This window comes from Scleropages formosus, chromosome 17, assembly GCF_900964775.1.
Source record: "Scleropages formosus chromosome 17, fSclFor1.1, whole genome shotgun sequence".
Taxonomy (NCBI): Eukaryota; Metazoa; Chordata; class Actinopteri; order Osteoglossiformes; family Osteoglossidae; genus Scleropages; species Scleropages formosus.
In genome coordinates, this window is record NC_041822.1 from 3,526,899 (window position 1) to 3,542,496 (window position 15,598).

The 15,598-nt window shown below is 46.7% G+C and overlaps 1 protein-coding gene across 4 annotated transcripts in view; it reads right to left on the reverse strand.

Moving 5' to 3' along the window:
* rusc2 (RUN and SH3 domain containing 2) overlaps positions 1–15,598 on the reverse strand; it is a 43,444-nt gene that overhangs the window by 9,280 nt on the left and 18,566 nt on the right. For 3 of the 4 annotated variants that reach the window (XM_018760052.2, XM_018760049.2, XM_018760051.2), the window contains 4 exons: positions 10,646–12,255; positions 9,320–9,806; positions 2,500–3,198; positions 55–237 (listed from right to left, as the gene is read on the reverse strand). In XM_018760052.2, coding sequence (XP_018615568.2) covers positions 55–237; positions 2,500–3,198; positions 9,320–9,806; positions 10,646–12,091 — 2,815 coding nt within the window. In that variant the 5' untranslated portion in view covers positions 12,092–12,255. The remainder of the gene's footprint in view (positions 1–54; positions 238–2,499; positions 3,199–9,319; positions 9,807–10,645; positions 12,256–15,598) is intronic. The other variant, XM_018760053.2, reaches the window with a different exon arrangement.

Sequence of the window (15,598 nt, forward strand, 5' to 3'; positions counted from 1 at the left end):
TTAAGTCTTTAACAATGCCTCCAGGCCCCCCAAGGGACATCCGAGGAGCAGCACCGTGTTGCCACGAGTTGGAGAGCCCAGAAGATGCTGGGAAATTGAAGACGTTGCGTCGGGGGAGCCTGCCTTCTCCCCTTTTGGCACTCAGGCCGTTATGCAGCGAGGAGGAGTCCTCGAGCCCCAGAGGATTCCTTCGGCGATACTCCCGCCATTTAAGAGCCTGTGGGGAGAGGTGGTGCACTGGGGGAAGAGAGAGACAGGAGAGAAAAGCAGAGCTAGAAATAGCCCCAGACAAAGCCCACAGATACAGCGACAGCCGAGGAAGTAAAATAAGGGAAGAAACAAGAGAAGAACAGCAGAAAGTGTTGTACTTGGAGCCACCAGCTTGCACATGCGGGACCCCGAATTGAACCCTCGCTCTCGGTGCAGTCCTTTTCAGCAAGATGCTTATCCTGAACGACTTCAGTAAAAACTGCCTGCTGTACAAATGGACAAGGAATTTAAACCCCTTGGACAAAGGAATCTAAATAAATATATAAGAAAAGGAATCAAAAATTGGAAGCTTTATTATGAAGGAAGTAAGACAGGTGAAACAATTGTCAACAATTGTGTTCCCTGCTCACGGAATATAACAGAGAAATGTTATTTACCATAATAAGATTATGGATTAGAATTCAACAAACTGAGAAGTAAATGAACGGTGGGAAAAATGGTACAGGCAACCCTCTACTTACGCAAATTCGATTTGCATAAATCCGGGTTTATGTAAAAAATTCCCGGCATACACATTATTTACGGATAGCGCTTTTATTTTACGCAAAACTTCCGAAATACGTTAAGTGCAAGTCGGCGTAACCAGACAAGGCAGAAAGCTGCATCTTCCCAGGTCCTGCGTGTTTTGAGCTGTGAACGTGAAACATTTCATTATTCATACTGCCCGGTGGTAAAGGTGCACTTGAAGGAAAACGAGAACCGTCTCGGAAGAGTACAGCAGTCAGTACAGTACAATACCGTACGCATACCGTATGTAGTAGTCTTTTTTTATCAAATTTATGCTTTATAGAAAGGTATAAATTTATTTAATTGACCAGGCCTATCTTATTACAGTATTTAAGATGTCCGATATTTACTAGAGAATTATATTGTGTCATTTTTTTTATACCCGCGTTTGCAACAGATGCCTAGGCTAGGCTAGGGTAGGAAATCTGACATGCGCAACTTTTGACTTACATAAGGGGTTGAAGAGCGGTCTATTTGCGTAAGTCAAGGTGTGTCTGTATTTTTGTATTCATTTTCTTTAAAAGTAAATGTCTGTGGTTTTATTTTATGGAATTGACTACTTTACATTATGTCTCCTTTTCTGTTGTGAAAAAGAAGCAATACACTCGTGCTCCCTTACTCGGTCTTCTGATATCTGGTTTTTAACGCACTGGATTTGGGATTATTAAGGTCACTTATTATTACACTGGTCAGACTGCCATTTGTACGGTCTGCTGCTTCCGGAGGGGGCCTGCAACTCCGGGATCATAACCTGAGGTCACATTTTAAAACTACGACAGGGGACTGTGTGAGCGAGACTGTGAGATGCGATGCATCGTGGGAACCATGTAGCCCATCTCTACCTTCATCTTGATCAAAGTAGTGCATGCACACTATTTTATGAAATTGTTTGTTGAGGTGTTGAGGTGGCTCGGGCATCTGTTCCGGATGCGTCCTGGACGCCTCCCTGGGGAGGTGTTCCGGGCACGTCCCACTGGGAGGAGGCCTCGGGGCAGACCCAGGACACGTTGGAGAGACTACGTCTCCCGGCTGGCCTGGGAACGCCTTGGGGTTTCCCCAGAGGAACTGGAGGAGGTGTGCGGAGAGAGGGAAGTCTGGGGGGCTCTGCTTAGACTACTGCCCCCGCGACCCGGTCCAGGATAGGTGGAGGAAGATGGATGGTTTGTTTTTAGATCATTCTATACACAATAGAGCCTTTGTGAATGAAAGCTCTCAGGTACCCTATAGACTCACAATGTGCAACAATAAGGGGGCCAACAAAAAAGTAGCTATAAAACATCAAAGAACAAATCTTTTAACGAATTCCTGTATTTATTCAAAATTTGCAACGTGTGGCATAAGAAAACGAAGGAAATTAAGTGAACGAAGACACAAAAGGGATGAGAGCTGATGGCATTTCAGACTTCAAGACATTAACGCTTGAGTTGACGGACTGGGATGGCAAGTTTGCTGAATTAAACTCTTCCTTGGCTCCTAAGTAGTTTATCAAAGTTGCAACTTGGATCCATATATCAAGAAACCTCAGAAGGAGTTTAAGCACTCAGCCAGATGCTTATTTAAATTTATCGTCAAAAACATTCACGAACACACGAGGACGTCTGAAGTAAGTTGACTGCTGAAGACAAAAGTGTGGACGTTCCTCAGCCAAATAAACACATCGAACAACAATCCAGACAGAGATCGCTTAGACTGTGAAACGCAAAAGGCGATGGAGACACCTACTTTTTGGAGGCCGTTGTCCGGTACAGTTTACAGCTGACACTTCAAGCCCTTTGCCGCTGCCATAGCTGCGAACGTGCTCCAGGTGGTCCACTGGGCTGAGGACACCGGTGTTCATGGTGGGAAAGGAGCTGCGTTTGACATAGTCAGGTGGTGCAGCAGCAAGTGGGGACGCTGGTTGCTTCTCCTTCAAAGGAAGCGAACCAGGGGAGGGAGAACCGTGTTCCTTTTCAAGACTGAGGCTCTGCACCTGGTTAGGCTGCAGTGAGCTCCAGGATGAGGGCCAAGGAGGCAAGGAGCCATCTGCAGCAGGACAGGAGAGGCTGCGTGGAGCCTGCGGGCCGCTCCGGCAGCGCCCTGGGCTGGGGCTGCAGGTGGAGCAGGTTCCCGAGCTAGGGAGGTCCTGCTGGCGTACTGGGGAGTAGCTTCCTAGCGGGGAGGGCCGGACAGAGTCTGGGAGGGTAGCCGGGCTCCCCGTGGGTCCCTCCGCAGCCTCCTGGCCCCCTTGACTGGCGGGCTGGCCCCTGGCCCGGCCCTGCATCTGGCTGATGTACTCGCTGAGAAGAGGTCGCAGGAACTGGCTCTGTGGCTTGCCCAACTGGTGCTGGAACATGAAGGGCTGGATGGGCAGCGAGGTGGGCCTCTGCTCCTTGCTGTAGCGCACGACTGCAGAGATGCCTTCGCAAGGTGAAGACAAACCCCCTGGAAGAGGAGAGAGAAAAGGTGGAATACAACAGAGTCAGTAGGAAGAAGCAGCTGGACAAGTAACGAAGTGACACGGTACTGTTCACTTACTTACGTGTAATGCTCACGATTCAGACAACGCTGTCTGGGTCATTCATACTAATCATCTGATCTCTGGAAGTTCAGATACAAATCAGAGGAATCCACCCCGAAAAACGATGAAAGAAACCAAAAGACTTGCACACGGATGAATCCACTAACTGTATCACCCAACACCCCCAACAGAAGGAAACGTCAGACTTGCTCCACACTTGCAGCCATAGAAAAACACCCCAGATAAAAGCGGAGAGAAGCGCAGAGTACAAACCGGCACAAACTGTTTGTAAGCTCAGAAACCTTAGCAATGTAGTCCCACAGTTCACCACAGAGCAGTGGGCCCACAGCGATTGCGCAATCTGTTTGTCTCACATGCTCATGTCATGTCCTGTTTCGCAATGACCCCTTCCCTCCACAGGGGGAAGTATTGAGCCGCCTTGGAGACAGAGCTTCGGAGCACTGCTGAGCGTGCAAGCGATGATCGGTACAGTATACACTGAGGCATGCCATCTCCTCCCTGCTCCTCCTCTACATTCTGTACAGGAAATGAGTTCTGTAATCTGCCGCCAGAGTGAAAGTGATCTCTCCAGGTTCTCCACGAGCGGCTTCATATCTCAGATCGGTCCATGTTTCCCTGTACTGATTGGTCTGCCGACGGCGCAGGTGCCGTGCTGGCAGCGGACGGCAGCGCGGTGCTCTGACAACGCTGTCTGCGGCGAGGCTCCGCCCGCACCGCTGACGAGTGCCAAAAACAGGCCCTATCAGGACAAACCCCGCTGCGCTATGACCAAACCAGCACCCCACCCGTTCGCGTTCTCGCTGATCGCAGCCGCGACAAGAGGGTGTGGTGAGACGCTGGCCTGGAAAAACACGACAGCCTGTACTGTAAAAAACGCAACTTTCTTTCAGCGCAAAATTTACACACATAGAAGTGTCTACACCAACACACCACTTACTGCACAAAGAACACACAACACAATGTGACCGCTAGCCTTTCTTACATTTACATTCATTTATGTAGCAGACACTTTTCTCCAAAGTGACTTCCAACAAACTCTATGTAGTGTTACCAGCCCACACACCTTATTCACCGTAGTGACTTACACTGCTAGATACACTACTTACAATGGGTCACTCATCCACACATCAGTGGAACACACACACACACACACACACACACACACACACACACACTCTCTCTCTCTCTCTCTGTCACTCACACACTATGGGGGAACCTGAACAGCATGTCTTTGGACTGTGGGAGGAAACCAGAGCACCCGGAGGAAACCCACGCAGACACTGGGAGAACAAGCAAACTCCACACAGACTGAGCAGGGATGAAACCAATGTCCTCTTGGACCACCCAGGCACTGAGAGACAGCAGCGCTACTCGCTGCGCCACCCTTCTCTCTCTGAGCAACTGCATCCATGTCCCTCAGCATCTGCACTGTCTCCAATGATATGAGGAGGTCTATCCTGTGCAGAAGAATTTATTTACATCTCAGAAAACAGTTTCCAAAACACAGACTGGCTGTATTGTTAGTTACTCATTTAGTTCCAACTCAGCTTACAATACCTTTGTTTCGGAGGTCCTTTACTGTGATCGGTGTCTCTCAGGGGCCTCCAACCTGCAATCTTTAGGCCAAAAGGCCAGTGGCAGGAACTCTATACCAGTCACTTTCCTGCTGGAATGGCCTTACCATACAGGCCTGGCTCCTCCATCCCGCTCCCACACTGTCGCTCGTTAAATTCCGCACAGATTCCGAGTCTCTTTCCCTCAGGAACAGCTGCACACTCAAGGCCTTTCTGCACTCCACATCCTGGGGTTATATCACAGGAATCCAAAGAATTTCACACTTGTAAACATCCAAGGGATAACATACCAACTGCAACCCAGGACTGAGTTCTTTTCAGACTTATACAACGGTGTGCAGGGAGCAGCTGAAAGTTACAATACAAAAACTCGGTACAATAGGGCGCTGGAAGCAGCGCATGAACGAAAGTTAAAAAAAACAGCAGGGGGTGTACTAGTTTGAGCCGCCATCTCTAGACTCAGAGGTCGCTGGTTCAAATCCCATCTGCTACTATAATATAGTTGAGCATGGTACTTACCATTAACTGCAGCAGCAAAAAATTAACCAGCTATATAAATGTGTAGGTTGCTTTGTATAAAAGTATCAGCTAACTGAATACATGTAAAATGCTGCCTCTCCGTGTCACAAACAGTAAAGACATAAACATTTTCCAGTTTATTTATGCAGTCATGCACCGCTTAACGATGTTTCGCTTAACGACTAACCACATATACGACGGTGGTCCCATAAGATTATATAATGGAGCTGAAAAATTCCTATCGATAGTGATGCTGTAATAGGGGTGCGGTGGTGCAGTGGGTTGGACCGGGTCCTCCTCTCTGGTGGGTCTGGGGTTCGAGTCCCGCTTGGGGTGCCTTGCGGTGGACTAGCGTCCCGTCCTGGGTGTGTCCCCTCCCCCTCCGGCCTTATGCCCTGTGTTGCCGGGTAGGCTCCGGTTCCCCGCGACCCCGTATGGGACAAGTGGTTCAGACAAGGTGTGTGTGGTGACATTGTAGCGCAAAGTGTTACTCATGTTTGTGGTGGTGCTAGTGTAAACAAATCTACTGCGCTGCCAGTTGTATAAAAGTATAGCACATGCAATTATGTACAGTAAATAATTGACTGATAACTGGTTTATGTATTTACTGTACTTTTTATTGTTATTTTACAGTGTACTCTTTCTACTTATAAAAAAAGTTCACTGTAAAACAGTATGCTGTGTTATGCCGGCAGCAGCATCAAAAATCTCATGTTTACTGCATCTCTTGACTGCATCAAGGCTATACCATCTAGGTTTGTATAAAAACACTATGATCGAGGCTATAGCATCTAGGTGTGTATAAGCACACTATGATGTTTGCACCATGACGAAATCACCCAACAACACATTTCTCAGAACGTATCTCTGTCATTAAGTGACGCATGTCTGTATTTTAAATGTATCTTCTTTTTTTATAGGTTCTGGAATGAGCGCATACATATTTTTACACTCTACCAAAATTTGCAAGAAAAATGTGCTGAAACAGACAAAGAGTGTGGGGCTTACAATTCAGCTCACTTCACTGTTTAAAGCTCATGTCTGGTGTTTGTCAGTGTCAGGGTCCAATAACAAGGTGACAACACTTTACCTGTTTATGGGATGACACTGCATCTTGCACATGTGCAAAGTTATTTACCTTACTAACCCTTCATTAACTGTCACGGTAAGTGAGACTTATGAGACAGAGACTAAACAAATGACAAACGTCTCCTTCTGGCCCCAGTTGTGTTCATAAGCTGAGGATATTTCCAGTATACAGCAGTCCCCCCTTATCCACAGGTTCGCTTTCTGCGGCTTCAGTAACCCGGAGTCAACCACGGTGCGAAAATACTAAATGGAAAATTCCAGAAATAAACAATTCATAAGTTTTAAATTGCGCGCCACTCTGAGTAGCGTGATGATCTCGCACCGTTGTGAATCATCTCTTTGTCCAGTGTATCCACACTGTATACGCTACCCACCCGTCAGTCACTTGGTAGCTGTCTCAGTTATCACATCGACCGTTGTGGTATTGCACTGCTTGTATTCAAGTAAGCTTTTTTTTAATTTAATTTTATTTTTTTTATTAAAAAGGGGGGCGTGGTGGCGCAGTGGGTTGGCCCGAGTCCTACTCTCGGGTGGGTCTGGGGTTCGAATCCCGCTAGGGGTGCCTAGTGACAGACTGGCGTCCTGTCCTGGGTGTGTCCCCTCCCCCTCCAGCCTTACGCCCTGTGTTGCCGGGTAGGCTCCGGTTCCCCGCAACCCCGTATGGGACAAGCGGTTCAGAAAATGTGTGTGTGTGTGTGTGTGTATTAAAAAACTTACAAAATCAGTACTTATGAGGACCTGGGCACTGGTCCGTAATTTTCTTTCTTCTTCTTCTGTATGGGAAAAAACAGCACATATAGGGTTCGGTACTATCTGCGGTTTCAGGCATCCGCTGGGGGTCTTGGAATACATCCCCCGCGGATAAGGGGGGACCACTTATACTGAAATGTACACAGTTAAATATACTGTATACGTATACACGGAATATACCAGGAACGTACTCTCCCCACAAAGGTAAAGAACGTAAAAGTCTAGGTAAGAACAAGTCTGAACTAGATTCCATTAAACATATACTTTCAGTTTCGCTTTTCCATAAGATACTCTCTCGCGCACGACACCCGCACCTGCCTCTCACCAAGGAGGCACGTTACGAAGAGACCGGGACTCCACGCCGGCTTGCGGAACCTCGTTTAGAGCAACCGCAACTCCCATGTGTTTCACGTTCTTCATTCTCTCCTGTTGTTGGATTTCTGGTTTCCAACCCTTGCTGTTCCTTCTTGACCACGTCCCTCGTCTCGTCCTATGAAACCCCGCTCGCTCATCGCCCGCCCCTTTGACTTTGTTGTTAATAAAAGAACCCACGATTGGGTCCAACTCTCCAACTCCTCGGCTTCCCTTCTTCCGGCTTGACAAACACAAACATACAAAATGCATAGGACAGCATGCAGACCACACAGCACACGAGCACAGCGGCAATGAACGTGGCTAAAGGAAATTACGCGCTTTTCCACTTGTTGATATGCTCACATCTATCGCAGATCTTGTTAGCTTGCTCTTTCCAACATTTGTCATCATTTTTGTCATTATTAATTTCAAGTTTCCAGAATACAGAGCAAACATAAAAGAAATTACTGGCTTCAATATCAACAACTTATGCGGAATTCTTGTATAACTGAAAAGGAATACCACGAGCCTTGTCGGGGTCCAAATGGTATTTCGCCACCAGTTCAGTGTTCGTTCCTGCTGTACTGCAGGACGGCGATCAGAGTGCTTCGCCTTCACCCAGTCATTCAGTTCAGCGTCTGTGTGCTGCCCTTTGATCCCATCATACAGGAAGCACTTTGCAAAAGAATTCTTATCAACGACTCTCAGCCACTGAACAATGCATACCTCTCCTATACACAGTAAAAAATAAAAAACAAGTGACAGGTATGGAAGTGGAACCCACCCAATTAATGTACTGTACTGTAAATCACAGACACCCCTCAGCTTACAATACGTAAATCTATATTTACATTAAAATTCCCAGCATACACATTATTTACGGATGGCGCTTACGCAAAACATCTGAAATACGTTAAGCGCAAGTCGACGTACCGGACAAGGCAGGAATCTGTTTCTTCCCAGTTCCCGCATGTTTTGAGTCGTGAACACATTTCTTCTCGTTAGTGTAGTGCTTTTTTCCCATATTTTTTACCCATTTCATTTTTCACACTGCCAGGGGGTAAATGTGGAACTGAAGAAAAACGAGAACTGTTTCGCAAGCGTACAGCAATCGATTTGGAGATGAAACTGAAAATAATTAGGACGTATGAAGGTGGACAAAGATTATTGTCTGTAGCACGGGAACCTGGTTTAGCCGCATCGACTGTGAATACGATAGTGAAGGATGCTGCACGTATAAAGCAGCACGTGAAAGGAACAGCTGCCATGAAAACAAGAACAACGAAGAAACGCCGAGGTGCAATAACCGAGATGGAAAAATGTTAACTTATGCAACAACAGCACCCTCTTGTGTGCCAGCATACTACGAGATACATGGTAAACACGCATAGTACAATACTGCACACGTACCATATGCATTAGTCTATTTTCTTAATTAAATTTATGCTTTACGGAACTGTCAAAATTTCATTGACTAGGCCTATGTCATATTACACATTTACTTGAGAATTATACTGTGTAATTTTTTATACCCGTGTTTAGGGGAATGTAACATACATAAATTTTGACTTACTTAAGGGGATGAAGAACGGTCCATTTGCGCAAATCGAGGGGTGCCTGTACAATGTAGGTTCATGCGATACCATCAATTACATGCACTTTGATTCTAACCGGGGGCTGTTGAAAGATGAAAAGAATGAGTTCACTCTGACATGCAGCCTCACTGGCCGTGCTCTACCTTCAGCTTTGGTGCGTGCCTCACAGCTCTGGTTGACACTTGGGCGCAGCTGCAGCCGTGGTGACATGTCGCAGCTCCCCTGACTGCGGCACCGTATCAGCGGCTGCGAGGCTAACTCCAGAGAGGACTGCGAGCGGGTAGAGGAGGCCTCTGTGCCAGGCAGCAGTGCCGTGCACCTCCTCCTGCTCCGGGCGATCTCCGCAAACGAAGTGACGCGGGGTGGGGGCGGAGCCAGCGGCAGTGTCGGACAGCGGGAGCCGCTCTCGCTGAGACGCATGGGGCAGCTGAGCATGCGCTCCAGAGAAGGATACACATCTAGGTTGCGATCGTAGCTACGTGAGCGCGGCCTCCCATCTACGCAACCCCGGGAGTGGCCGCCCACAGCGGGGGTGATGTTCACGTACACCTGCCCCTCCAACATGTTCACAGGACTTTCACACCCCCTCTGCTCCACCTTCTTTGCCCCATCCTCCTCTTCCCCTCGTTGCTGCAAAATAAAACAAACGGGGGTGTTCAGTGACACAGAAATCACAAAGGTCACACTGCACAACCGTTAGTCTTGCTGCAAATTTCTATTATTCTCATTATAGAAGACTATTCTTTTGATTGCCCTTAAGCTCTTAAAACTGGCTGCCTGCAACACCTCTACCTTGCAGGTGTGATGCACTTGAAGGCACAAAGGACACATTTCCATGCCATGTACACATGGCCGCACTCAGAAAAGTGGGTGATCTGACTGCTGGAGCAGTTTGCCCACAGCCAACTAGACCCTCCTCTCCCTTCGGCACGACACCAGTTGTGTTAATTTGGCCATCGGCTCAGCCCAGATTCGAACCAGTATCTAGGACATAGGACCGAGTTTGAATTTATGGTGGCTGTCTTTAAGCAAAGCCATTCAGGAGTAATTAAACATAAATTAATTGCAAAAATGAAAACAATTGACAAAACAACAGGGGAAGCTACAATTACGAAAAGAGAAATAACTGGAAAAACATGGATGTAAAAAATGTCAACAGTGTTGGAGTACAGCTGGACTTTCTTAAATTGTAGATATAATAAGAAAAATTTGTAAGCACCTATTATACAGTATCTTGGTATTACTTGCATGACCAGTTTTAACCAGTGAAGCAGCTGAATATTAAATATGATGAACAGCAATATTTTTAAGTTACTGTCCACTCAAAAATGAATGAAAATGATTTTTTGCCTTTACAAGTATGTCATTAAAATATTAAATACAGCTCAGAAAAGTTGACATCGAAAGAGTCTCCAGGCATCTCTAAAACCTAACCCCAAGGAAAATTGAGTCACTGGTGTGTCTCCTACCCTTGATAGCTCCTCATCCTCAACTTCCTCCTTGTCCTCCTCCATCTCCGCCTCTTCCCTGGGTCTCCTGAAGAGAAAGTACTCAGTTGGCTGGTCAGGGCTGCCCACATTGTGGTCCTCAGAGCAGCTGGTGGTCGATGAGCCAGCAGGACTTGGAGAGGACTGAGATGACAGGTCGCAGGTCACCAGTTTGTAGTAGTTCTGCGTGGCCATGGCCAGCCTGGCCTGGCTTTGGACACAGGAAGACATGTCCGTGACCTCAGAAGATGGCAGGTCCTCACACTGTAGGGCGTACGAATTACAGTTGGCATCTACAGTTGGTGGGGACCTGCGCAGATAGGGCGTGTTTTCATTTGCATCTTGTGATGAACAGTTCCCGAGGGGCTCAGTGGGCGACGTCTGCAGATCAAGGTAGAAGGCGCCACCCGGCTCCGAGGAGGAGGAAGAGCAGGACCGCCCAGAAGAGCCGTTGAGGTTGAGCGGCTTTGCAGGCACACCATTGTTCGTCTTGCTGTAGATGGCACTGAAGCTAACCAGCACGCCATCTGAGCTATTGCCAGAGGAGTCACTGCCATAGCACAGCTGGTTCCTGGAACGGCTGAAGCAGCAGTGGCCAGAAGAAGGTAGGGTCACCTCGGGGGTGGAGCAGCAGCTACAAGCCTGGCTGCTTGGCCCATTGCTCATACGGTGGTCTTCCTCCTCCTCCTCCTCTTCTTCCTCCTCCCAGTCCATGGACAGTGGGGAGCAATTGCTCCCATGGGGCTCCTCATCATCAGGCTGAGAGTGCTGAATGGCTCTAAATTTGTGCCCCTGCTGACTTTCTGTGATCCCCATGCAACCGCCCTCTGTACACCAGACCTGGCCCAGGCTATCATGAAGCATAAATGGCTCTGAGGTGTACCCAAGTCCATCCAAGCTGAAAGAAGACATATCTGGCACTTTGCTGATGGTCGTGTTGGTGTTGCCATGCAAGTGAAAGGAGGAGTCCTCCAGATACCCATTCAAGTTGTTTCCTTCATCATCCCCATCTTCATCGTCTTCGTCATCATTTGTTTTAGGAAGGAAAGGGTTGCGGCGCAGTGGGCTACTCTTGTTCTTTGACTTGGCCAAGGTAGGTAGCTGGACGGGCTCTTCTGAGTCACAGGAATGGAAGAAATCTGTTCCCAGATTACGTTGCGCTCCTCCAGCATGATGTCCCTCTGAGACAGTAGAGCTCCCACTGCTGCTAGAAGTCTGGATGAGGCTGCTGTAGACCAGCGCTTCTTGGGGCAAGAGGTCCCGCTCAGGCAGAGAGGTGGTGCGTGTCAGGCCCAAGTTGTCAGGTGGGCAGAAGGGGTTAGGGTGCTTGACCGGTCCACAGCATTGGCGGCCTTGGATCTGGCAGTGCACCAGGGGAATATGGTGCACTACGATGGTCTCCCCTAACAGTTTGGGCGGGCTGTCCATTGTCTCCGAGCAGGAGCACAGAAACGCACAAGAAAGAAACTAGCAGAGAATAGTAAGATGGCTTACTTTAGAAGTTTAATATCAGGACCCATAAAAGGCCCTAGGAATGATGAGATTTTGAAGATCAGGTTAGAATAAGCATTCCAGTGGTCAAGAAGAAACATCTGCAAAAGAAGAAGCAAGAAAGACTTTTTAGTTGCATCTGAAATATTTAAATTCTCTCTAATTCCACACAAGACAGCCATTATATCACAGCAACTACTATTTAAGATGTATGTCTGACAAGAAGAAAATATTTTATTCAGAGAAAACATCCAGCCATTCGCCAATCAGAAGTCACCAATAACACCTTTTCCAGCACAGATAATCCAGAGACTATTCCAGAAAAAGCGTATGTGGCAGGGTACGCCTGGGATGCAAAAAGCCATGACAGGGCAATCATGCACATTCAATCTCTCAAACAAACACACACTGTGGGCAACTTTAGAGTTACTAATTCACCCGAAAAACATGTCTGTGGAATGTGGGAGGAAATAGTTAGGAAATATTTATCCATTTATACAGCTGAGAATTTTACTGGAGCTATTTACCTTGCAGTAGATGATACTGAAACTACAGTACACACTTATTTCCCCTGACAGCTCTGCACTAATAATGTCACGCCCTCGCCTACCCGCCCATTGGCGACACCTGCGGGCCATCAAGGGAACGCCTTCCATGTGCAACCTCTTTCTAGAGGTGGCAAAGTGGCACAGCAGCACAGCGAGTAGCACTGGTGTCTCACAGTGCCTAGGTGGTGTGAGAGGATGTGGGTTTGATCCCTGCTCAGTCTGTGTGGAGTTTGCATGTTCTCCCTGTGTCTGCATGGGTTTCTTCTGGGTGCTCTGGTTTCTTCCCAAAGACATGCTGTACAGGTTCACCCATAGTGTGTGAGTGACAGAGAGTGTGTTCCACTGATGTATGGATGAGTGACCTAGTGTATCCAGCAGTGTAAGTCACCTTGGTGAATAAGGAGTGTGGGCTGGTAACACTACATAGAGTTCATTGGAAGTCGCTTTGGAGAAAAGTGTCTGCTAAATAAATGTAATTGTAGAGCAATGCTCCGTTCATGTTTCATGATTCCCTTTGTGCTTGCTTCTCTCATTCTGGACCCCTTGCCTGTTTTGTACTCATCACGATTCCTGTCACATCCTTTGGACAACGTTTGCTTTGACCCTTGCCTGTTTTTATTTTTTTTTTTTGACTACTCTTACCTAATCCCTCGGACCTTTAAAGGATTTTAAGCCCCACTCTTGAGTCTGTCGCTCTATTCCTTCCAGCACCATAACACTTCGAGGTAGTTAACCGCAATGTCAAATATAGAGCGGAAAATATTTTATCCCTGTATTACAATCCCTATTGATGATAACCTATTAGTTTTGTAGATATAAACATTAAGCTGCATAAAATATATTAATTGCTGACTGGCCATGTCTCATGGAAATATTGACACTCATACTGCTGTTAAAAGGGAACTTCCTCTTGGATGCAAAAAGGGACACAACGCTTTTGGAAAACGAGGAGTCACTCAGCTTGAAAAACCAAGTGTTCTAAAACACCAGCGTTGAACTCTCCAACAAACTATTTAACTTTCATCACATCAAAAAGCTATTAAACAAAGATCACCAAAATTAGAGCAAAGACCAGTAAAAACTGAAGGTATGCAAAGCGAGAGCGTTTTAAAACCCCAGCCCTATCAACGCTAAAGACAAAAAGACAACCGGCACCACACCCAAAAATAAACATGTTTCATGTCTATAAACAGACTTGGATGCCCTTTGCCAATTTGTCATGCTGGGTTCTAGTGTGTCTTACCTTAGCTGGTGTTGGCCTTCCCACACCAGGGGACAGAAGTGAGGAAACATGCTGATAGGAGATAGCAAGGAGCCCTCACACACCCTACCACATAAGTGTGTTGTTTCCCAGCCACTCCTGATGTTTGTACAGGAAGTAGGAGCTGCGACAACATAATCGTCTTACATAATCTACCTACAAGGATGGAAATATGACAAAGGTGTTCTCCCTGTCTTTAAATTGCTGCTCAGTTTCTATCTCCAGATCTTTCTACATCACATTCACGTTCGGTTTCAGTATAAACGTAGTGTAAACCTAAGCGTTGGACAACAGGTGAGCGCTGTGAGGCTGTTAATGGCCTAGAGCCCAGGTTGAGTGCTCAGGTCCTCACAATCCTCCATATGGTTCTAAATTCCACACAACACACAACATTCAAGATACAAAGGACAAGATGTCATATGCCATGAGTATATTACAGCAGTTGTACACAAAGACCCAGTCCAACCAACATCACCATGAAGCCATAGAGAACAACCTTCAGCACTGCCAACATATATCTCCATGACTCGAGACCAAGAAGCTTACCTTCCTTCTCTAACTAACCAACCAACCAACCAACCAACCTACCAACACAACCACAGGGTACCAACATGAGTATGTCATCAAGGTTGTCAAGTGGGCACCTCCCTTCATCGGCTTTGTTGAATTGGGCCCACGATACCTCCAGAAGGCCCCACAGTGCAGTCTGGCGTCCCAGACCCACCCCCTTCCACACACATATTAATGCCCTTCACTCTAAACAAATACTGCAACTCCATAAGCTTAACAACCAGTTGAGAAATAATATTTTTTATGATGTTTTTACAAAAGCTTTCACATAAATGCTCAGTAACTAGAGTAAAACAATTTTAAGTACCTGAGTAAATGAGGCCCGTCCTGGGTGTGTCCCCTCCCCCTCCAGCCTTATGCCCTGAGTTGCCGGGTTAGGCTCCAGTTTCCCGCGACCCCGTATGGGACCCGCGGTTCCGAAAATGTGTGTGTGTGTGTGTGTGTGAGTAAATGAGGCTTTACCAGATTGACTTTACAGGATTATTTAAATTTAAAATGTTTTACAGTTTGTCTTCTATTACTTTGTATTTTATTTGTGTAACGTCTACCTTTGTGTATTCTCCTTGTGTTTTTTTTCTGTATAATCCATTATTGGAGCACCACATACCATGGGAAGTTGCACTCTTCTCTTAACTGAACCACAGACATCGTCAGATTTATTTTTGAGGGATGGGGAAAACTAGCAAATCAGTGGACTCACACGTACAGTGACATTAAATACCTATGACTATTATGACTACGGCAGGGCAGCAGAGTGTAGTGCTTGGAGATGCTACTTCTGGAGTTAGACTTTGCAAGTCTGTGTCCCACCTCTGGCTATAATAACCCTGAGCAAGGTACTTTGAGTTGTTACACTAAAATTATGCAGCTGTGTAAATGGGGAAATTAGTGAAATCTGCTTTGGAGAAGCCAAGGGTTCAAAAGGCCCATCTTGAGACGTACTACTGATGTGTCTTCAGCCACAATACAGTCTGCTTAAAATAAGCCTAATGTACTATGACCAAAAACAAACTATTCACATTGGAATTATATGATATATACAGCTGTCTGGGTCCCTCAACAAAT